The 23290-nt window shown below is 40.5% G+C and overlaps 1 protein-coding gene across 1 annotated transcript in view; it reads left to right on the top strand.

Moving 5' to 3' along the window:
- The window catches only part of LOC122549042 (EMILIN-2-like), an 86571-nt gene that overhangs the window by 16957 nt on the left and 46324 nt on the right, over window positions 1-23290 (top strand). Inside the window, exon 4 of the mRNA XM_043688216.1 lies at window positions 2219-4159. Within this exon, the coding sequence (XP_043544151.1) occupies window positions 2219-4159 (1941 nt within the window). The remainder of the gene's footprint in view (window positions 1-2218; window positions 4160-23290) is intronic.

Raw genomic sequence — 23290 nt, 5'->3', positions numbered from 1 at the left:
AATGCACAGTTACTGCTACTTGAATGAAGTATCATTTTCCTTATATGTACCAAATATTACAGGGTAGCAGTGATGATTGTGGTTTCACAGCAGGATGCAGTACTCATGGCTGAAAGAGGGGTCATGCCTAGATTAAAGAGGTATCTTGGAAAATGGATATCTTGGCCCAATAGACAACTTTAGAGTATTCTATAACTGTGGTAAATGATCTTTCCTCAGCTCTTTCCTGGTGACCTCTTCCTCTCTGTCAGAGAATTTATCAACTGCACACAATGAATAGGTTACAATAGGAAAAATGTCATCACCAGGAAAGGAGTGGGCAGGAAACTGGAGTTGAGGCTGAAGTGAAAACAGGTTTGTTTTAGCCGAGCAGTCTCAAAGGGCTGAATTGCCCGTTCCTGCTCCTGGTTCGTGTGTTCTTCTATTCAAGGAATATCTGAGGCTCCTCAGCTTGCTGAAAATGTACAGATTAAATCTAAACCAAATTACCCAAACAAAAGTCAATCACATTGTCCTATCTTAAATTAATAAACACATAACTAGGGATAAAGTGGCATTAGGCCTGTGGACAAGTAGAAAATTATAAACACAGATAACAACATTGCTATTAGCAACACAAGACCAAATCAGTATTAATGATTTGTTAAGTATTGCACATGTCTTATTTGGACATCACCATTCTGCTGCATAATTATAGAAACAAGGAGCAGGAGAAGACTACTCGGCCCTTCTAGCCTGCTGCACCATTCCTAATGATCATGGCTGGTCCCCTATCTTAATGCTATATTCCTACTTCCTCCCCATAATACTTGATGTCCTTAAAATCTAAACTTTATCTCTTTCTTGAATATATTCAGTGACCTGGCCTCCACAGTCTTCTGTTGTCAAGAATTCCTCAGGTTCAGTACTGTTTGAGTAAAGAATATTTTTCCCCATCTCAATCGTAAATGGCCTATGCTGTATCCTGAGACTGTGACCCCGGTTCTCGACTTGTCTAGACTTTTCCCTGCATCTAATTTGTCCAGCCTTGTCAGAATGTTAGACATTTCAGTCAGATTCCCTCTCATTCCTTTGAAACTCTAGTGAATTGTCACCAATACATAGAAACAAACAAATAGGCAATTTGGTCCTTCCAAGCCTGCTGCGGTATTCATTATGTTTGTGGCTGATCATTCAACTCAATAGCCTCTTCCTGCTTTTCCCACTTATTCTTTTAATACACTGTGGGTAAAATTGGTTTGTTGCATCTTTGCCAGAAAGATGCACTAACATTATGTTTGAGCATACTCTTCACCATCCAAATAATTCATGAAATTGAGGGATATGAAAAGTGAGGTCGAACTGGATTAACAATGAAAAATCTTTTAGTACAGTAAGTTGTTAGGACCTGACTGCATTTACCTGGAAGTGTGGTGGAGGCAGTCAGAATCAGGGTTTTCAAAAGGATAAGGATTTGAACAGAAAATAATTGGAGAGCTGTGGGAAAGGAGATGGGAGTTGAGGGGAGTGGGCTAGTCGAGTCGCTGTTACAGAGATCCAGTACTGTCGATAGACCAAATGTCCTGTAATCATTCTATATAGAGATATAACATGTAATGCTATTTTTTACAGGTCACTTGTGAAACCCCAATTTTTGGAACAGCTTGTGAAAAGGACATTGTACAATGTATATTTCTTGTAGATATATTTTAATACATTAGTCCAATTTAATTAAATTTCTCTTAACAATATTCTTTCAACCTTCTTAACATTTCTGAACTACCAAGGCTAGATTGCAGAAAAAGGAATCATTGTAATCACTTGAATATTGGCAGTATTGATCAAGGGTATACATGGGAATTGTAGATAATCAAATGTTTAAGATTCACTCTAGAAAATGGAGAAGTGAGAAGAAATTGAATCGTGATTAAATGTAAAATTGCAGCATTGACATTTAATTGTATTTGATGATTGTATTTGGAAGTTGAAACACTTTCATAGTGTTCTTATTGTGGACAAGATTTTTTGGATGGCTATTTGGTATTGGTCGTAAGAGAGGTCACATTATAATTCTGCTACAATTGTAATTAGCAGACTAAAAATGAGATTTATTATGTATTATATATGATTTTATATATTTAAAAATCAAATTTGAAAATATTTTCTTTGACTATTTTTGAGTCTGTACAGATAAGAGTACAGTAGATAGCATAATGTTAACTAATGTTGCTTTTTTAAGTCCCCAAATCTACAGATAGCCAAGTTCATAAACTGCCATCGACTGATGCCCAAGGCCAAAAAATTCAACAGTTGGAATATGAGGTACAGCGCCTTAACCAGGTTCTGGAAAAAATGCAGACCTCAGTAACAGGGTTGAGTGACAATCTGAGGCATAGTGTCCAGGAAGATACCAGTAAAATGGTTGCAACATTATTGAGCAACCTGAGACTGCCGAGCAGTGCTGTTGGCTTTGAAACTTCCCACATTCCGGTCGTCCACGAGAATGGAGACACACTGTATCAATCAGCAATGGGTGAGGTGATGTCTGAACTCACAGAGGTGAAGGATACATTGAAGGCCAAGGGTGATATGCTCGATGAGCTCCACGGAATGGTTACTGGACATAATGGACAGTTGAAGAAGCTCATGGAAGCTGTCCAAGCACCTGTTTCTACTTATTCTCCATTTTCCAATGGAGACTTTTATCAGTCTTACATTGATAGTAAAATTGAAACTCTCAAGAAAGAATTAATGATAGGTATTGATGAGAAATTTGCAGATCTGAAAAATTCCTGTGAGTATAAGTTAATGTCACTAAAAGAGCAATGTGAAGAAAATGAATCAAACTATGAACATGTAGAAGAATTGCTCCATGATAAAGAAGCTGGACTGAGAGAGGAGATCAGTAACCTACGAAATCATCTTCTACAATCACCTGGGTACTTCAACTGCTGTTCTCACATAGCCACTTTAAGACAGCAACTCAACAACATGGATCGAAAGGTGTACAGAATTGCTGATGCTAACAGGCTTTTGAATGCCAGATTGGATAATGAATTAGAACATTTCACTACTCTTAATCTGGAAGATATTTTTAGTGAGAGGTTAGAGGAAATTGAATCTAGAATAAATGTTACAGAGAAAAATGCTGAAGAGCATTGCTTTTATATCGAATATACTCTTAGAGAACTGATTGAAAATGAAGTTGATGGTGTCAAAGAACTTGTAAAAGAGAGAGTACAAGTCTTAGAAACAAAACATAACAATGATTTTGCATTATTTAGCAACATAACTTTAACTGGTGCAAGAGACAGTGAACAGGAATCAATACAGCGAAGTGATCTGAATTTCAGTACTGATCGCATCAATAATGTGATGGATTATGTTGAGGTTAGGTTGCATAATTTAGAATATTTATGCCGTACTGATTGTGCCTCTGTAACAAAAGAGATGAAAGATATCAAAGTGGATTTAGAAACATGCAAACATGACAACAAACAATTATTGCGAAAAACAGAACAAAACTTAATTGTCCTTAATGCTCTGAATGATACAGTTCGCGAAGGTCTCAAGATGATGGAAGAAAATGAAGACTTAGAGATGATACAAGGAGAAATCATCTCATTAAAAGTCAATGTAAATGCTATTGGAGAATCTGTTCAAGCACAGTGGGAAGGTCTGACAAGGAATAATGAAACACTCTTAACAGTTGAGTCCACCTTAACAAAGAAACAGGAAGAACTCCTGGATATGATTTACAAACTCCATGAAACAGATAAAAGTCTAAAATCCCAACTCCAGAAAAACAATAGCAGTCAGTTAAATGAAATGAAGAAACAACTGGACCAATTAACAAGGCAGGTTACTCATGACATTGATAAATGTAAAGATCATGCTCAGGGGATCCAGAAAGAAGTCCACTATGTTGACAGCAGAGTGGCCCACATTGAAAATGTTTGCAGTAAACTAGACAATATTTCCACCAGTCTACAGAGAATTAAAGATGGTCTGAACAAACATGTCAGCAGTCTCTGGAACTGTGCCCATCAGATGAATGAAACTGTGAAATCACATTCCAATGAAATTGATTTGTTGAAAAGTGCTGTTCACCGATTTTCAAACCAAGGTCCAAAAATTGTTCAGAAGACAGACGTTTTGCTTCCTGTTCAGCCTGTTCCAGGTAAGATTCAATTACTTGACTATTTACTATTTCTCATCACATTGCTTGAATTTCCCAGTATTTTGTCCTTTGTGAAGAATATATGAGGTATTGAGTTGCATTAGATGTTCTTCCATATACTCACCTACCATATATACAGTTGAAATATTGATCATTAATATGGCTTGATATTAATAAACTATGAGAAACACTGTACTATGGGTAATATGCTTTAAACCTTTATGCTATAATTGATGTGTGACCATCTATCATTATACCTACCAGGAACCACAAAATGTGCAAGTACCAGTTTCTAACCTTAGTATTGATTAAAAAAAACTACATTGTATTAATGTCCAACCCAAATTAGGAAAGATAAAATCTTTGATAATAGTGCATTTACACAGTCAAGCAGAAATATTCATAGTCCCACTGAGATCGAGCCCTGACAGTAGCTTCAATCTACATTTATTTATAGAAGTACTCACCACTGCTTTCCCAGCATCTATATTTTACAGTGATGTTCAAGGAAGAAATGTATCTTAGTCAACTCTTAATTTTTTTAATGAAAACTTTTAAATATACGAGTCATGTCCAAGACTTACAGTAGTGGCCAAGTTAGTTACTTCTGAAAAAGAATGTAAACACTTGAACTTTTTTTCCTCGGCAATGTTTTGGGGTAGCTTCCTGTATCAAAAATGTGAAGTACAATTATAATTCTGCTGCTCATTGGGAACCAGCTAGTTAAAATCAGCTATAAATTTTAGCAGCCAAAGTGTTGCACCGACTCTGTCACTTATGATTGTAGGCATTTTCTAATCAACCTGTTCAGAGATGTTATTAAACACGTCTGGAGCAAATGGGACTTGAACCTGGGCCGCCTCGTGGCTCAGATGGAGTGCTACCATTACACCGCACAATCCCTTTAGCTTATGATTATAACCTGCTGGTGTGAAGAGGCAACAGGAACAACTTCAGAAGGTTAGCAGGGGTCCCCTTTTAAATTTGCAGATTTGTTCTGATTAAGGCCCGCCAACTATTTTAACTCTGGGTTTAAGTAGGGAAGGGATTGTGAATCTCTGGAAAATCTACTTCCAGGAAGAAAACTCAAAGTTAGAAGAGGCCCAAACCTTTTACGATTTTAATTTTCGTTGTGGAGCCATGGAGTGCCTTATTCAAGTTCCACAATGAAGTTTAGGCCTTTGCTCCAAGTTCCTCTCTCTTCCTGAGTGCTCAAAATTGTTCCTTTGGCACTGGAGGCACCAATTCATCCGCCATTGTCCACCTAATGTTAACACCATGTCAATTTTAAGAGTGTTATTATGATTTCAAAAGTAAATTCTGGCTAAAACAGTCAACATGGTTAACACTGGGAAAGTTAATATGCCTGATCTGAGGCTTTGGAATAATTGGTTTTTTTGGGCAAGTTTGAAAAACTGTTTGACTCCATGGAGCAGATGAAAACACAAAAAAAAATTTAGGTGATGAAATCTGCAGGAGTACTGATTTTTGACATAAATATGGCAATAAATGCTGACAAGCCAACGCCACACACATCTCCCGAGTGAATAAAAAATGTATTAAGAGTCTGCAAAGAGATGAAGACAATATAAGTGACCAAAAGTTTGAAAAACTAAATTGCTGTTTGGAAACCTATCAGTGTAAGGGTGGATTGATCCGAACATGAAGTGCACAGACTTATGTTCCTTGACCAACTGTCTAAACCATCTCATGGAATTGTAACATGGTACGGCACAGAAGGAGGACATTTGGCCTATCAAGTCTGTGCTGATTCTTTTAAGATAATCAAACAATTCTTCACTCTTTCCCTACATTCTTTTCTTAACCAATATTTATCGTATTAACTTTTACAGCAATTGAATTTGTAATCGCAATCAGGCGAGTTTTCCAATTTGAAGCCCACGTTGCTAAAAATATTTTCCTTGAAGTTTGGGTGAAGATTTGTAGCTCGGGTGCTCGTTGTTGTGGTTCTGTTTGATGGAGTTTGTGGATGAGTGCCATGCTTCTAGGAATTCCCTGGCTGTTCTTTGTTGGCTTGCCCTATAATGGTAGTATTGTCCCAGTCGATTCATGTTGCTTGTCGTCTGCGTGTGTGGCTACTAAGGATAGCTGGTCGTGGCGTTTCGTGGCTAGTTGATGTCAACGTAATCATCTTATGACAACAATTGCATGAAAAGTCAGGACAGCAAACCCGTGAAGAAATCAATTTGGAGGTTGATAGCAGGTGCTGTTGTAAAACCTGGCACTAAAGTCAATGGGAACTTTGGGAGTGGTGAGGTACAGAATTCATGCGATTATAATGCATGGAGTTCATTACTTACATCATCCAAACATCTGTTGGAATGAATAAATCGTGACCATTTTGTAGCCTGCTGCAGTACAAAGCTTGCTTCCCAACCAGATGGTTGTTGGATAATGTCTCAATGGTGCTCGGATAATGTGGAACAAGTTTTTTTTCCAGATCTTTTTAGGTTACAAGTGAACACCCCATGATGTAAGACCTACATTTAGCCAGTAATATAATGATCTAATTCTACATGAGTACACTTAGCTCAAACTTTGACACTTCGAATAATTTTGACTTGTCCCTGAAATGGAGAAGAAAACAAAATAAAAAGTAGAAAGCGTGAAGTACCAAAATGCATTTTATAAACTTTATTAGCAAATGCATAAGAATTCTGTTCATAGTCCCTTAAACAATCTTGTTATGTGTGCAGTGCTGTGGCTAGTATTCAATTCCAATATTGACACCAGTATTTTATATATGTCTGTATCTTACTTATGATACCATTAACCCAGGGCATGTTACTCCTGTCAAACATCTGATACTAATTACCTCAGAATCTCTTGTTATACTTCTTACAAGTTCCTTAAGATTAGCTTTCTTTTAACAAGATCTGAGCCACAGCTGTCTGAATAATGCATACTGCCGAGAAAGGCAATGTTTAGTGCTAACTCGACAGTGCACAAAACGTTGCTGTACAACATACACATGTTATAACAAGCCAAACCTAATTTGCAACAGCTGCTTAAGATAGTAATAATGGGTTTCAATGTTTGAGTCCTTGCTTCAGTATTTGCATCACAAGGTAAAGAAGGTTCAGCTTAAAATTGTCCCAATACAGCTTTTATATTGTCATATAAAACAGAAAGTGTTCAAATGATGAAATATAGGAAACACAAAAGTGCAAAGAGAACAAAAACATTCATACACAATATAATAAACAATAAGAAAAGAGAAGTCTGAGGCTGGTACAGTTGAGAAGAGGAGCAAGTCAAATAGTGAAGGCAGGCAAGAGCAAGATAAAGAACAAGATAAGACTGATAAATTAAACAACCTTTATTTCAATGCAAGAGGCTGACAGGTAATGCAGACGAACTCAGGACATGGTTGTGAACATGGGACTGGGATATCATACGTTTAATAGAAATTGGCTCAGTGAAGGGCAGGACTGGCAGCTTAGTGTTCCAGGATATAGCTGCTATCGGAAAGATAGCAAGGGTGGCAAGAGGAGGGTGAGGTGGGGCGAGGGGGGAGGTGGAGTTGCATTTTTGGTTGGGGATGGCATTTTGGCTGTACTCAAGCAGAATATTCCTGAGTCTATGTACTGTGAAGTTATTTGGGTGGAACTGAGAAATAAGAAAGGGATGATCACCTTATTGGGACTGTACTATAGACCCCTAAATAACCAGCGAGAAATTGAGAAGCAAATTTGTGAGGAGATCTCAGATATCTGCAAGATACAGTTGTAATGGTGGTGGATTTTTAACTTTCCAAACATAGACTGGGATTACCATAGTGTTAAGGGTCTGGATGGAGAGAAATTTAAGTGTGTACACAAAAGTTTTCTGATTTGGATACCTACTAGAGAAAGAGCAAAACCTGACCTTCTCTTGCGAAATAAGACAGGGCAGGTGACTGAGGAGTCAATGGGGGAGCAATTTGGGGCCAGTGATCATAATTCTGTTAGTTTTAAAATAGCTATGGAAAAAGATAGCCCTGATCTAAAAATTAAAGTTCTAACTTGGAGTAAGGCCACTTTAGGTAACAACTTTCAACAGTTGATAAGGAGAGGCTATTCGCAGGTAAAAGGGTGTTTGGAAAGTGGGAGGCCTTCTAAAGTGAGATAGCAAGAGTCCAGTGGCAGTATGTTAGTATGAGGGCAAGGTTAGTATTAACATCATAGATATCATTGGATCCCTACACCGTGGAAGCAGGCCATTTGGCCCATCAAGTCCACACCATTTTCAAAGAGCATCACACCCAGACTCACCCCCCTACCATGTCCCTGAAACCCTGCATTTGCCATGGCTAATGCACCTAACCTACACATACTTGGACCTTTGGGAAATTTAGCACGGCCAATCCACCTAATCTGCACAAGTTTGGAGTGTAGGAGGAAACTGGACACCCAGAGGAAACTAACGCAGACACAGGAGAATGAGCAAATTCCACCCAAGGCTGGAATCCAACCCAAGTGGCTGGTGCTGTGAGGCAGCAGTGCTAACCACTGAGACACCATGCAACATGTGAGGTTTATGGATACTGGATGACGAGAGAAATTGAGGTTCTGTCCAAAAAAAAAGGAGGAATGTGGTAGGTACAGACAGCTGGGATTGAGTGAATCCCTAGAAGAGTATAGGATTATATTCAAGAGGGATATTAGGAGGGCAAAAAGGGGACATGAGATAGCTTTGGTAAATAGGGTTAAGGAGAATCCACAGAAATTCTATAAATACATTAAGAGCAAAAGAGTAACTAGGGATAGAGTAAGTCCCCTTAAAGATCAACAGGACCATCATGTGGGGAACTGGAGGAGATGAGTAGATATAAATTAATGTTTTGTGTTAGTGTATCCTTTAGAAAAGGATATGGAAGCTAGAGAACTTGAAGCAATAAGATATCTTGAAAAGTGTCCATATTTCAGAGGAATAGGGGCTGGACGTTTTAAAACGCATAAAGGTGGATATAAATCCCCAGAACCAAATCAGGTGTACCCTATAGTTTGTGGGAAGTGAGGGAAGAGATTGCTGGGCCCCTTAAGGAATATTTGTATCATTAATTTCCACAGATGAGGTGCCGGAATGCTGGAGCTTTACTAACTTTGGTATTATTTAAGGAAGGTGGTAAGGAAAAGCCTGGTGAGCTTGATGTCAGTGGTGGATAAGTTGTTGGAAGGAATTCTGAGGGACAGGATTTACATGTATTTGGAAAGGCAAGGGATAGTCAACATGGTTTTGTGCATGGGAAATCATGTCTCACTAACTTGATTGAGTTTTTTGAATAACTAACAAAGAAGACTGATGAAAGCAGTGAGATGGTCATTCTCTTCAGCAAGGCGTTTGACAAGATTCCGCATAGTCGACTGATTAGCAAAGCTAGATCACGTGGAATTCAGGGAGACTAGCCATTTGGATTCAAATTGGCTCTAAAGTAGAAGACAAAGGTTAGTCATGGAGGGTTATTTTTCAGCTTGGAAGCCTATGACCAGTGGTGTGTCATTGGGATCAGTGCTGGATCCACTGCTTTTTGTCATATATAATGAGTGATTTGGATGTGAATAGAGAAGGAATAGTTAGTGAGTTTGCAGACAACACCAAAATTGGTGGTGTAGTGGAGAGTGAAGAGGGTTACCTCAGAGTACAACAGGACCATGATCACATGGGCCAATGGATCGAGGACAGGCAAATGGAATTTAATTTAGATAAATGTGAGGTCATGCATTTTTGAAAAGCAAATCAGGACAGGACTTATACACTTGATGGTACGGTCCTGGGGAGTGTTACTGAGCAAAGAAACCTTGGGATGCAGGTTCATTGTTCCTTGAAGAGGTAGAGGTAGGCAAGATAGTGAAGAAGGTGTTTGGTATGCTTGCCTTTATTGGTCAGTGCATTGAGTATAGGAATTGGGCTGTACAGGTCATTGGTTAGGCCACTTCTGGAATACCGTGTTCAATTCCAGTCTCCCTACAATAGGAAAGATGTTGTTACACCTGAAAGGGTGTAGAGACGATTTACAAGGGTATTGCCGGGGTTGGATGGTTTGTGCTATAGGGAGAGGTTGAATAGACTCGGACTTTCTTCCTTGGAGAGTCAGAGGCTGAGGGGTGACCTTAGAGAGGTTTATAAAGTTATGAGGGACATGGATAGTTTGAATAGTCAAGATCTTTTTCGCAGTGTAGGACAGTCCAAAACTAGAGGACATAGGTTTAAGGTGAGAGGAGAAAGGGCCAACTTTTTCACGCAGTGGATGGTACTCATATGGAATGAGCTGAGAGTGTGGTGCTGGAAAAGTACAGCAGGTCAGGCAGCATCCAAGGAGCAGGAGAATCGACGTTTCAGACAATAGTCCTTCATCAGGAATGAACTGCCAGAGGTGCAATACCAACATATAAAAGGCATTTGGATGGGTACATGAATAGGAAGATTTAGAGGGATATGGGCCAAATGTTGATAATTGGCACTGAATTAATTTAGGATATATGGTCAGCATGGATGAGTTGGACCGAAGGGTCTGTTTCCATGCAGTACATCTCTATGACTCTGTACTAATCTGTTTTTGGTATGGCGGAAACAGTACTGGAAGACAGTCAGGAAAAGGGAATGGGGAATATAATAATATGCTTAATTTTTCAGTTTTAAAGAGGTCCTTATCCAAAACATGAACTTGTTGTTTTCTACACAGGTTGACCTTCTGCATGTTTCTAGCCTGTTTGGCATCAGTATTTGGCTCTAAATTTACTGCTTGAATTTACTTGTGACTTATATGGAACTGGGATCTATGTTTGCTGCTGGTTCTCAGATGATAGGAACTGGGTCAAACAAAGGAAAGGCTTCAATTCCCAACCACCAAATTTTTTGGAGCACTTTTAAAGCCAATGAAATACATTTTGAAGTGTAATTACTGCTGTAATGTACAAAACTCTGCAGCCAACATGCAGACAGTAAACTCCCAAAAACAGCAATGTAAGAATGACAAAGTGATTTTTTTTTAAACTGTTGCTCACAGAATAAATACTGGCCAGGTTACTGGCTGTAACTGCATCGGTATTCCTAGAAATAGATATACAGTCAGAGTAGTAGAATCATTTCTGGCACGTAAGGAGTTTATCAAGTTCATGCTAGCTCTTTGTAGAGAAACCGAGCAAGTCCCATTTTCCTAATCTCCCAAATAATTAGAGTGCTGTAAAGACTCAGCGTTGCTTCCGTGCTTTTGTATTCAATGCTTCTATATACGAAACTGAAGATACTGTAGGCTTTCCCTGATGAAGGGCTTTTGCCCAAAACATTGATTTTCCTGTTCCTCGGAAGCTGCGTGACCTGCTGTGCTTTTCCAGCACCACACTAACTAGACTCTGATCTCCAGCATCTGCAGTCCTCACTTTCGCCATACTATAGGCTTTGCTAACCAATATGTCTGGTCATGTTCAAAAGTCCTCTGTTCCTGCACACTCTTGAGTGTATTAAATCTACATTGCCTAAAAACTCTGTGAAAAAAAGTTGCCTCACATTTCTCTGTATTAAATCTATCCCTTCTGGGGGGATCTAAGATGGCGGCGATCTGAGAAGATCACACTGCAGAGCTTCACATCGCAGCAGGAGCAGGACGGTCCTTTAACCTGCCCAACCCAAGTCATCAGGATTTCTTGGGGCTTTGGAAAGATTGTGGAGCCCCAAGAAACATTTAAAAATTGACTTACCTGTATTTTCAGCTGTCCAGAAATGCCTAAAAAGGGAGGAAGAGCATCTGAGGCCAGGCCTGCAGCTTAGCCTGCAGCAGCCTCGGAGCCAATTACTCTCCAGGACCTGGTGAACCAGCTCTTGAAATCTCGCAAGATGTTGGGGAAACAGATTGAAGAGAAGCTGGCTCCAGTCTCTCTCATGCTGCAGAAGCATGAGCAGCAGCTGGGAGACCTGGAGAAGAGGACGGATGAGGTGGAGCACAGGGTCACAATTGTGGAAGCTGATGTGAGTTCATTCAAGGATGAGATCCAAGCCCTGAAGATGCAGGTTCATAATTTGCATGACCAAATGGATGATCTCGAAAACAGGGGCAGGAGAAAAAACATTTGGATCATCGGTCTGCGTGAGGGTAAGGAAGGTGAGCGGCCTGCAGAACTTGTTGGAAGATTGGCTTCCGAAATTCCTTGACTTGGAGATTGGCATGAGAGGATTGAAGATAGAGAGGGCTCACGGGGTCGCAGCGTGGAGGTCGGGTCTGGATCAACGTCCTCGTCCTTTCCTGGTGCGCTTCCATCATTACCGGGATAAGGAGAGAGTCATGGAGGCTTCCAGACTCCAGGGGAAGGATCCAAAGGCCCTAATGTACGAGGGGTCTAAGATCATGTTTTTTCAGGACTTTTCAGCGGCGGTGATCCAGAAACGAAAATCGTATGATGGTGTCAAGAGAAGACTGAAGGAGCTTGGGATTCAGTACTCCCTGAGATATCCGGCAGTGCTTCAGATCACCTTAGATGGATCCATGCATCTCTTTGACACATCGGAGAAGGCAAGAGACTTTGTGGACAAACTAACCTAAGTTAAACAATTGTAGTATGTATAAATATTGTTGCTTGGGTATGCGTTTATCATTCTATAAAAGAACTGGAGGAAATCCGGTTGGAGCTTTATTTCTCCCCCTTTTTTTCCTCTATTGATAATAATTTGCTTCAAACTATGTCTGGCAGTGGTTAAGATGTACATTTTAAATTTCTAAGTTAGGACATACCAAAGGATGGATGGGGTATTTATTCCTTTTTTTTTATAAAAGAATGTTTTTTTATTCATATTGATATTCTATGGGGTGTTTATTCTTTTTAGCTTGTGCTTGCAATGCGGTTCTAGCTGGGAGAAGTGAAGGTGGTTGAGATGGTTAGATGCCTATTTATGGGCAGTTCGGGAGGGGTAGTTGCCCCCTCCGGGCAGGGGGTGAGTTCCCCTACTCAGTGCTATTGGCGCTTTATATGTTGGTTTGTTTTCTGGTTTTTGTTGTTTTTTATTTTTAATAATTTTGAATGTTTGTTAAATGTAGTAGTTTTAGTTTATGTAGTTTTTATGTTTGGTGGACCACGCGACACTAAGGCTCAGCAATTTGTGGTTCAGGTTCCTCCTCTCTAGAATTTAAATGTAATTGCAGAAGATTATGGCTAATGATTTGATTAAATGTTGTACCTGGAATATCAAGGGAAGTCACTCACCAATTAAGAGGAAGAAGGTACTCTTGAGTCTTAGAAAGGAGAAGGTGGATATTGTTTTGTTGCAGGAGATACATTTGGATGACAAGGAGCATCTGAAATAACAGCAGAATGGCTTTGACCAAGTTTATTTTTCATCATTTAATACCAGAAGTAGGGGAGTGGCTATATTGGTTAGGAAAAATCTCTCATTTAAATTGTTGGAATGTGTTAAAGACACATACAGGAGGTTTGTAATTCTTAAAGCCTGGATAAATGGGGAAGAATATGGTATTTTAAATGTTTATTGTCCCCCAGCTCATCCTCTTAAATTCTTGGTAGATGCTTTTTCTAAACTGATAAGTGTCAAGTCTCGGCACATCATTATAGGGGGAGATTTTAACTGTTTCATGGACCCCATAGTAGACAGGTTGCCTAAAGGTCCCTTGATACCCTCTGCACAAACTAAACAGTTATTGAGTTTGTGTGGGGAATTAGGGTTGGTGGACGTCTGGAGGTGTCTCCACCCTTCAGGTAGGGATTTCACGTTTTTCTCCAATCCGCATAGATGTCACATGAGGATTGATGTTTTTCTGACCCCCTGCGGTAACCCTGGATCTGGTGGCATCCTGTACGATTGGTAATATTGCCATCTCTGATCATGCTCCAGTGTACCTCATGGTTAAGATTAAGGATGTTACAGTGGATTCAAGGTACTGGCGAATGGATCCCTTTATTCTCATGGACAGTAAGTTTGTGGAGTATTTCTCTAGGGAATTTCGGGCATTCCTAGACATCAACATAGGCTCGGTTGATAGCTCATCTGTTCTCTGGGAAACTGCCAAAGCTTATGCCAGAGGGTTAGTTATTTCATATTCCACCAGTAGGAAGCGGCAGAAGGGTGAGCAGCAACGTCTCCTTGAAGCACGGTTGAAGGCAGCCGCGAAGGCCTATTTTGACAGATCCTCATTGGTCAAACTACAGAGGATTACGGCACTGCGGTCTACACTAAATTCCGTGCTTACGCCGATGACAAAGAAGGAGCTGGCTTTTGCAAAGCAAAGGTTATACAAGCATGGTGACTTAGCATACCTTGCCAGAAAGAGAAATGCCCCACAAACCATTACAGCGATTAGGAAAGGGTCTGGGAACCTAACATGTGATTCTAAAAAGATTAATGTGGTGTTCCAGAGATTCTACTCAGTTATATTAGTCTGAGAATTGTGAGGAGGGGCAGGCCACAATGGAATCCTTTTTTAGAGATCTGAAGATCCCAGGTGTGACTCCCGAACAACAGTCCTTTCTCAATGCCCCATTATCAGAGCAAGAAGTGCCGGAAGCTGTGAGGCAGCTTCAGAGTGGAAAGGTACCCGGTCCTGACGTACTTCCCAGTAAATTCTATAAGGAATTTATAAGTATACTGTCAGGCCCGATGCTAAATATGTTTAATGATTCATACAGTCATGATTGTCTCCCACCATCTCTGAGAGAGGCCAATATTTCACTTATCCTTAAAAAAGGGAAGGATCCGGAAGACTGTGCTTCATACAGGCCCATCTCGCTCTTAAATGTGGACTTTAAGATCCTCTCTAAGGCTCTCGCATTAAGGCTGGAGACTGTGTTACCCTCTATTATTAAAGAGGATCAAACGGACTTCATAAAGGGTCACAGATCCTCCAATAATGTTATTCAAGCATGCCAACAGCAGTCAATACAGGGATTGGTGATTTTTTTAGTTGCAGAGAAGGCATTTGACCGAGTTGAATGACCGTTCCTTTTCTATACTCTCGACCGGTTTCGTCTGGGCGAAGTTTTCAGAAGATGGGTAAAGGTTCTCTGCAATGTACCTCTCGCGGCGGTCATTACCAACGGGGTACGATCAAGCAATTTAATGTTTCTAGGGGCAGCCGGCAGGGCTGTCCCCTTTCACCATTACATTTTCCGTTGGTGATTGAACCGTTGGCAGAGGCCATTCGTGGGGATCTCAATATATCAGCTCCAGAAGTGGGGTCAAAATTACATAAGATCTCACTGTATGCAGATGATGTTCTAATTTTCTTGATAAATCCAGCAGTCTCAGTGCCTTGCCTGATACAATGTATTCATGCGTTTGGCGCTTTTTCAGGGTATAAGATTAATTTTGCTAAATCAGAGGCTATGCCTATGGGTGGTCTTACGAAAGAGTTGGCTCTTGAGAGTGATTATAGATTCCCATTTAGGTGGTCACAGTGGGGTTTTGTGTATTTGGGCATATTCATTACTCCAGTTCTGGATTGGCTGTTCAAAGCCAATTTTACTCAATTATTTGAAAAAATTAAACAAGGTCTCCAAAGATGGGAGGCATTTCCAGTCTCGTGGTTGGGTCGGATAGTGCTTACTAAGATGAATATTCTCCCTCGTTTGCTATACCCTATACAGATGCTCCCCCTGATTTTCAATAAACAAACACTCATGAGACTGAATGGCTGGTTCAGCTCCTTTACCTGGCACCGTAAACGGCCCCTCATTAAATTAGCCAAACTGCAGTTGCCTCACAAATTGGGGAGGGGGGGGGTAAACCTTCCGGACATTAAAAATTACCAATTAAGCTCACTTTTGGCCTACCTGAGTCATTGGGTTTGTGGGGACCCTCTTTCAATATGGCTAGATATCAAAACCTCCCAGGCAAGGTGCCCCCTTACCAGTTTGCTGTTTTTGGACAAGGTGAGGACAGTTAGGGAATATTGCCATTCCCCAATAGTCATCAATACTGTTAAAGCATGGAGGGCTATTCGGCAGAGGGAAGGTAATATTGGCAAAACATCTTTGTTTACACCTTAGTAGGTATGCCGGGTTTTCAACCGGGTATGATAGATTCAGGATTTAAACGTTGGTCAGCTAGAGGTATATCTTGCATGGGTGATTTATTCGAGGGAGATGTAATGATGTCCTTCGATCTGTTAGTATGGAAGTACGAGTTACCTAATAGAGACCTCTTACATTTTTTTCAAGTTAGGGATTTTATTAAAAAAAAGACCACACTTTTGACTGATCCCTACAAATCTGACATAGAAAGAGGGGTACTAAGGGCTAAAAGTATACTCTCTGTCAGTACTTTATATCACCAATTGGGGGGTGCTACCTCAGATGAGTTTGATCGACTCTGCAAGATGTGGGGGAGAGAGCTGGGTGTTGAAGTTTCTTCAGAGGCATGGGAGGATATTTGGGAGAATTCAAGGAAGATATCAACTTGCAATAGGAGCCATGCTTTACAGTTGAAGATTCTCCACAGGGTCCATTTAGCCCCAGACCGTTTGTCAAAATTTAAACCAGGGGTATCTTCAGCATGTCCCAAGTGCAAGGTCTGCATGGGCACTTTTACCCATTGTCTTTGGTCTTGTGACAGGCTTCAAACATATTGGAGCGCTGTGGTGGGTGCAATGGAGAGGATTTTAGGTGTAAGGGTGGAGAAGGACCCTATTTCTCTCCTTTTGGGCCTACCCATTATATTTCCTGCAGACGCGCATAAGAATAAACTTTTCAATATTCTTACATTCTGTGCAAGGAAGAATATCTTGCTAGGCTGGATATCCGAAAAACCCCCAGGCCTGTCGGGTTAGCGGAAAATTGTTATGGAGCATATTCCCTTGGATTTTCTCACAAATACGGTACACCACAAAACTGAGAATTTTTGCAAGACATGGCAATCCTTTTTGAAATACCTTGACACAGATTTATCTGCCACACTAATGTATGAGTGTTTTGTTTGACTGGGCTGAGTTATTACTATTTATTTGTTTGTTGTTAGGTATTTATTAATTTAGTTAAATAGCTAGTTTAGGTTTCTTTTTAATTTTATACTTCTCTATATATGTTTATACATTCGTATAGGAGGGTGGGTTGGGGAATTAGTTTTATTATTTGGGTTTAGTTTTGTACTATTTTTGTACTGTTTTGAATTGCATTGTTTTGTATTCATTGTAATATTTTAAAATCTATTTTTTCTTAATAAAAATATATTATTAAAAAAACCTGTCCCTTCTGCTAGCTTTAATTTGGTCTGCTTTGGCTCAGTTGATATTATCTTCACTGTTTATCACTCGTACAAGTTTGAAATCATCAGAAGATTGTGGAATTTTACTCTGTTTTCCAATATCCAATTCATTTACATATCTTAGGGAAAATTTATCCTGACCTTTGGAGAATTAACCTGTCAACTAACCTCCAGTTTGGGAAAATAACAATTTACCCTTCCTCGTTATTTCTGGTCCTTAAGTCATTTTCTTTAATCCAAGTTTACGCTACCCCACCTATTTCACAACCACACTTTTGTTGATCAGCCATTATGTGGTACGTATTTAATGCTTTTTTAAAATCCACAAGATCAATATCTGCTATATTCCTTGATCAACTTGCTGTGTTACTTTGTCAAACAATTCAATTAGATGAACCAAAATGATTGTTTATGTAGGTGTTTTGACTATTTTTAATTAGCTCAAAACACACAGAGAATGTTGGAGAAACTCTGAAAATCTGATAGCATCTGTGAAGAGAGAAACTGAGTTCATGTTTCAAGTTCAGTATGATTCTGCTTTGGATGGCAAGGTGTTGGAAATTGTTTTATTTGTACACTTCTGACAAAGTTGGAGGAGGACCAAAGAGGGCAGATAGTGTAGAAGCCCAATGCAACTTGTTCATGGTGGTGAAAGAGAAAAAGAGATGTAAAATGGGTGAAAATTAAGGTGTGAAAGGGAGAGAATGGGTCCTCTTTACTAAGAGCAAAATAAACAAGACACAAACAAGACAAGACTACAGGTTGGTAGGAGCGCGAAGAGAGAGTGTAAGAAAAATGGAGGGCAGAGTGTGGTCAGCTTCTTAAGTTATAGAATTCAATGTTGAGACCTCAAAGCTGTAAGATGTCTAAACGTCAGGAATCCTGATGAAGGGCTTAGGCCTGAAACGTCGATTCTCCTGTTCCTCAGATGCTGTGTTTTTCCAGCACCACACTTTCGATTCTGATCTCCAGCATCTGCAGTCCTCACATTCTATTTGTGTTTGGTCTTGCCAATATAAAGGAAACAGCATTGTGAGCAGTGAATGCCTTAGATTAGATTGAAAGAAATACAAGTAAATCACTCCTTTAGCTAGGCTTGTTTAATGAGGAGAGAGGATATGAATGCACAAGCGTTACTCTTTCTGCAATTGAGGAAGTGTTTGGAGTGACGATGGAGCAGACCCAGGTGTTATGGATGGAACAGTTACTCCAGAATTCTGACAGCAGAGAAGAGTGAAGATGTGAAGGTGGTGGAAATGGCAGGGGATGATCCTTGAATGTGGAGATTAGCGGATGGCAAATAAGGACAAGGGAACCCTTTTGTTATACTGGGAAGGAGGAGAAGGGGTGAGGGCAGAGATGGGTTGGACATGGATGAAGGTCCTGTCAATCACAACATGGGGGCATATTTGGTTGAGGAAAACTAGGTCATGTCAGTGGAAGGTGGTGTCATGAGAACAGATGTAACAAAGACAGAGAAACTGGGAGAATGGGATGGAATCCTCACAGGAAACAGGGTTTATTCGAGATGACTGGGATTTAATGAGCTTGGAATGGCTATTAGTGGACAGCCCATCCTCAGAATTGGAAACAGTGAAGTCAAAGATTGAGAAGTGACGAGTCATAGATGGATGAGGTAAAGGTGAAAAAAAGACAGAAATCAGAAGCAAAACTGAAGGATTTTTCTATTTCTGGATGCAAGCTGGAAGCAGCACCAATGACATCATTGATGTCTCAGAGAAACATGTGGGTGGGGACCAATGTAGGACTGGAATGAGGAATGAAAAATGTGTTGCTGGAAAAGCGCAGCAGGTCAGGCAGCATCTAATGAGCAGGAGAATCGACGTTTCGGGCATAGGCTCTTCTTCAGGAATGAGGAAGGTGTGCCAAGCAGGCTAAGATAAAAGGTAGGGAGGAGGGACTAAGGGGAGGGGCATTGGGAATGCTTTAGGTGGAAGGAGGTTAAGGTGAGGGTGATAGGCCGGAGATGGGGTGGGGGTAGAGAGGTCGGGAAGAAGATTGCAGATTAACTGGCCTGTAGTCACCAGAGGGAGTTTGATTTTCCACTCTGTAATCCTTTTGATGCCTGTGGGAAAATGATGGCAATACCTCCTGTTATCGTCATCCCCACTTATAGTGTTGGACAGGGCAGAAACAGACCCTTTAGTCCAACTCATCTGTGCTGAGCAGATATCCTAAATGAAGTTAGTCCCATGTGCCAGCATTTGGCCCATATCCCTCCAAATCCTTCCTATTCATATACCCATCCAGATGCCTTTTAAATGTTGTAATTGTACCAGCGTCCACCACTTCCTTTGGCAACACATTCCATGCACACACCACCCTTGGCATGAAAAAGTTGCCCCTTGAGTCTATTTTAAATCTTTCCCTCTCAACTTAACCCTCTAATTTTGGACTTCCCCACCCCAGGGAAAAGACCTTGTCTATTCACTCTATCCATGCCCCTCATGATTTTATAAACTTCTATAAGGTCACCCCACAGCCTCCGATGCTCCAGGAAAAATAGCCTCAGCCTATTTAGGCCTGGGAACTTTCTTGTAAACCTTTTCTGAACCCATTCAAGTTTCACAATATCCTTCCTATAGCAGGGAGACCAGAATTGCACACAATATTCCAAAAGTGGCCTAACCAAAGTCCTGTAGAGGCGCAATATGACCTCCCAACTCCTATACTCAATGCACGGACCAATGAAGGCACACATACCAAACACCTTCTTCATTATCCTGTGTCTCTCTGACTCCACCTTAAAGAAACTATGAACCTGCACTCCAAGGTCTCTTTGTTCAACAACACTCCCCAGGGCATTACCATTAAGTGTATAAATCCTGCCCTAATTGATTCCATAATACAGCACCTCAAATTTAACTATAGAGTCATAGAGATGTACAACATGGAAACAGACTCTTCAGTCCAACTTGTCTATGCCGACCAGATATCCCACCCCAATCTAGTCCATGCCGACTAGATATCCCACCCCAATCTAGTCCCAACTGCCAGCACCCGGCCCATATCCTTCCAAATCCTTCCTGTTCATGTACCCAACCAGATGCCTTTTAAATGTTGCAATTGTACCAGCCTCCACCAATTCCTCTGGCAGCCCATCCCACACACGCACCACCCTGTACGTGAAAATGTTGCCCCTTAGGTCTCTTTTATATCTTTCCCCTCTCACCCTAAATCTATGTCCTCTGGTTCTTGATGCCCCCAACCCAGATAAAAGACCTAGTCTATTTATCCTATCCATGCCCTTCATGATTTTATAAACCTCTATAAGGTCACCCCTCCAGCCTCCAACGCAACAGGGAAAACAGCCCCAGCCTATTCAGCCTCTCCCTATAGATCAAATCCTCCAGAGCTGGGAACATCCTTGTAAATCTTTTCTGAACCCTTTCAAGTTTCACAACATCCTTCCGATGGGAGGAAGACCAGAATTGCGCATAATATTCCAAAAGTGGCCTAACCAATGTTCTGTACAGCTGCAACATGACCTCCCAACTCCTGTACTCAATACTCTGACCAGTAAAGGAAAGCATACCAAATGCCTTCTTCACTATTCTATCTACCTGCGACTCCACTTTCAAGGAGCTATGAACCTGCATTCCAAGGTCTCTTTGTTCAGCAACACCTTACCATTAAGTATATAAGTCCTGCTAAGATTTGCTTTCCCAAAATGCAGCACCCGGCATTTATCTAAATTAAACTCCATCTGCCACTCCTCAGTCCATTGGCCTTAAATGATTTATCTTGTATCCTTAGACAGTGACCCCTGACTCTGGATTTCCAGCAGCATTGGGAACACACTTGCTGCATTTAGCTTGTTAGAACATTTCTATGAGATGCCTCCTCATTCTGCTGTCCTCCAGCAAATATAATCCCAACTGATTTAACCTCCTTACACCTTCAGTCCTGCCATCCCAGGAATTAGGAGAAAGTGAGGACTGCAGATGCGGTCCTGATGAAGAGCTTCTGCTCAAAACGTTGACCCTCCTGCTCCTCCGATGCTGCCTGAGCGACTGTGCTTTTCCAGCACCACACATTTTGACTTTGATCCCATGAATCAATCTGGTAAATCTTCACTGCACTCTCTTTGAAACAAGAATAATCTTCCTCGAGGAGGAGACCAAAACTGATGTCATCTCACTTAGGCACTGTATAATAGCAGCAAGACATCTTCACTCCTTTTCATAAATCCTCTCGCTATGAAGGCCAACATATGTTTTGCCTTCTTGACAGTCTGCTGTACCTGCATACTTACCTTCATTGACTGGTGTACAAACACACCCAGGCCTTGTTGCATATTACCCTCCTTCAATTTAAAGCCATTCAGATAATAATCTACTTTCCTATTTTTCCTATCAAAATGGATAATATCACACTCATCCAAACTATAATGCATCTGCCCTGCAGTTACCCACTCAGTTTGTCTAAATCATATTTAAAGCATCCCTGCATCCTCCTCACAGCTTACTCACCCACCCAAACACCTTCATAATGATATTGAAATACAAAATTTAGTAAAACTTGTTTTGATTAAGGACAGTTGGGAGAACCTGAACTGCTACATGTAGAAAAAAATTATAAGCTGGTTCAAGCAGAACACAGAGCACTACTTTCATTAATAATTCTTTGGTATATTTTGAGATTGAAAGGACATTCGGTTTAGATCTCTTCAAAATTGAATTGGACAGATTGTTCAGAGAATCATTTCATCAGTTACATTTTTTTTAGAATTGCAGAAAGAGACATTAGATGAATATATGGTCTTTTCGGATACAATTTTCTGGTAGTATTCCATGAACCTAAAAGTGTAAAACTTTATTGAGAGTTGTCAGCTGTCCCTCGACTCAAGGATTACCTGTACTCAGATTGCAGGTTTCTGCCGTGAGTCTTTAGGATTTGCTTCCTACTCTTTCTTTCTCTGCCACCACTCTACCTCATTATGGAGATGCTGCAACTCAAAGTATGATTCGATTTGATGGACAAGTTGTCCTCATTTTGAAAGATGAACAAGAAGCTCCACTATCATTAATGTGAATGTTATTATGTTAAAGGAGAGTTATAGGCTGTCTTTAAAATGCCTTTGTTACCCCTCCCTGGAATATTGACCATGTGAAATTTGAGAAACAGTAAACAGCGGTTGACTGCCTTGAGCAAGACCACTGTGTACACACCTTTATAACTATCCATTTCATTCTTATAGTTCACTTCTAAAAGAAAAGAGTAGTTCAATGACAATGGAACAATGGGCAAGAAATAATGCTAAATTAAACTCCGTCTGGCACTCCTCAGCTCATTGACCCAGCTGATCAAGCTCCTGTTGTAATCTGAAGTAACATTCTCCGCTGTCCACTACATCTCCAATTTTGCTGTCATCTGCAAACTTACCTCCTATGTTCACATCCAAATCATTTATATAAATGACAAAAAGCAGTGGACCCAGCACCGATTCTTGTTGCACACCGCTGGTCACAGGCCTCTAGTTTGAAAAGCAATCCTCAACCACCACCTTCTGTATTCTACCTTCAAGCCAGTTCTATATGTAAATGGCTAGTTCTCCCTGTATTCCAGGTGATCTAACCTTGCTAACCAGTGTCCCATGAGGAACCTTGTCGAACACCTTACTGAAGTCAATATAGATCATGTCCACTGCTCTGCCCCTATCAATCCTCTTCATTACTTCTTCGAAAAACTCAATCAAGTCTTTCAGATATGCAGGATGAAAGCCTTCTGGGCCAAGTGACCCCCCACCCATGCATAGCTAGTATTGTCAATTTATCATTCTGACCAATGTTCACTCTATTCATTACCTCTACATTCTTCACTTCTACAGGTATTTTGTCAGTTTCTTTCTCCTAAGTAAGTGCCACGACAAAGTACTCCTAAAGTTCTGAAGAAGGTTCACTG

Source organism: Chiloscyllium plagiosum, chromosome 4, assembly GCF_004010195.1.
Source record: "Chiloscyllium plagiosum isolate BGI_BamShark_2017 chromosome 4, ASM401019v2, whole genome shotgun sequence".
Taxonomy (NCBI): Eukaryota; Metazoa; Chordata; class Chondrichthyes; order Orectolobiformes; family Hemiscylliidae; genus Chiloscyllium; species Chiloscyllium plagiosum.
This window is presented reverse-complemented; position numbering and strand designations above follow the sequence as displayed.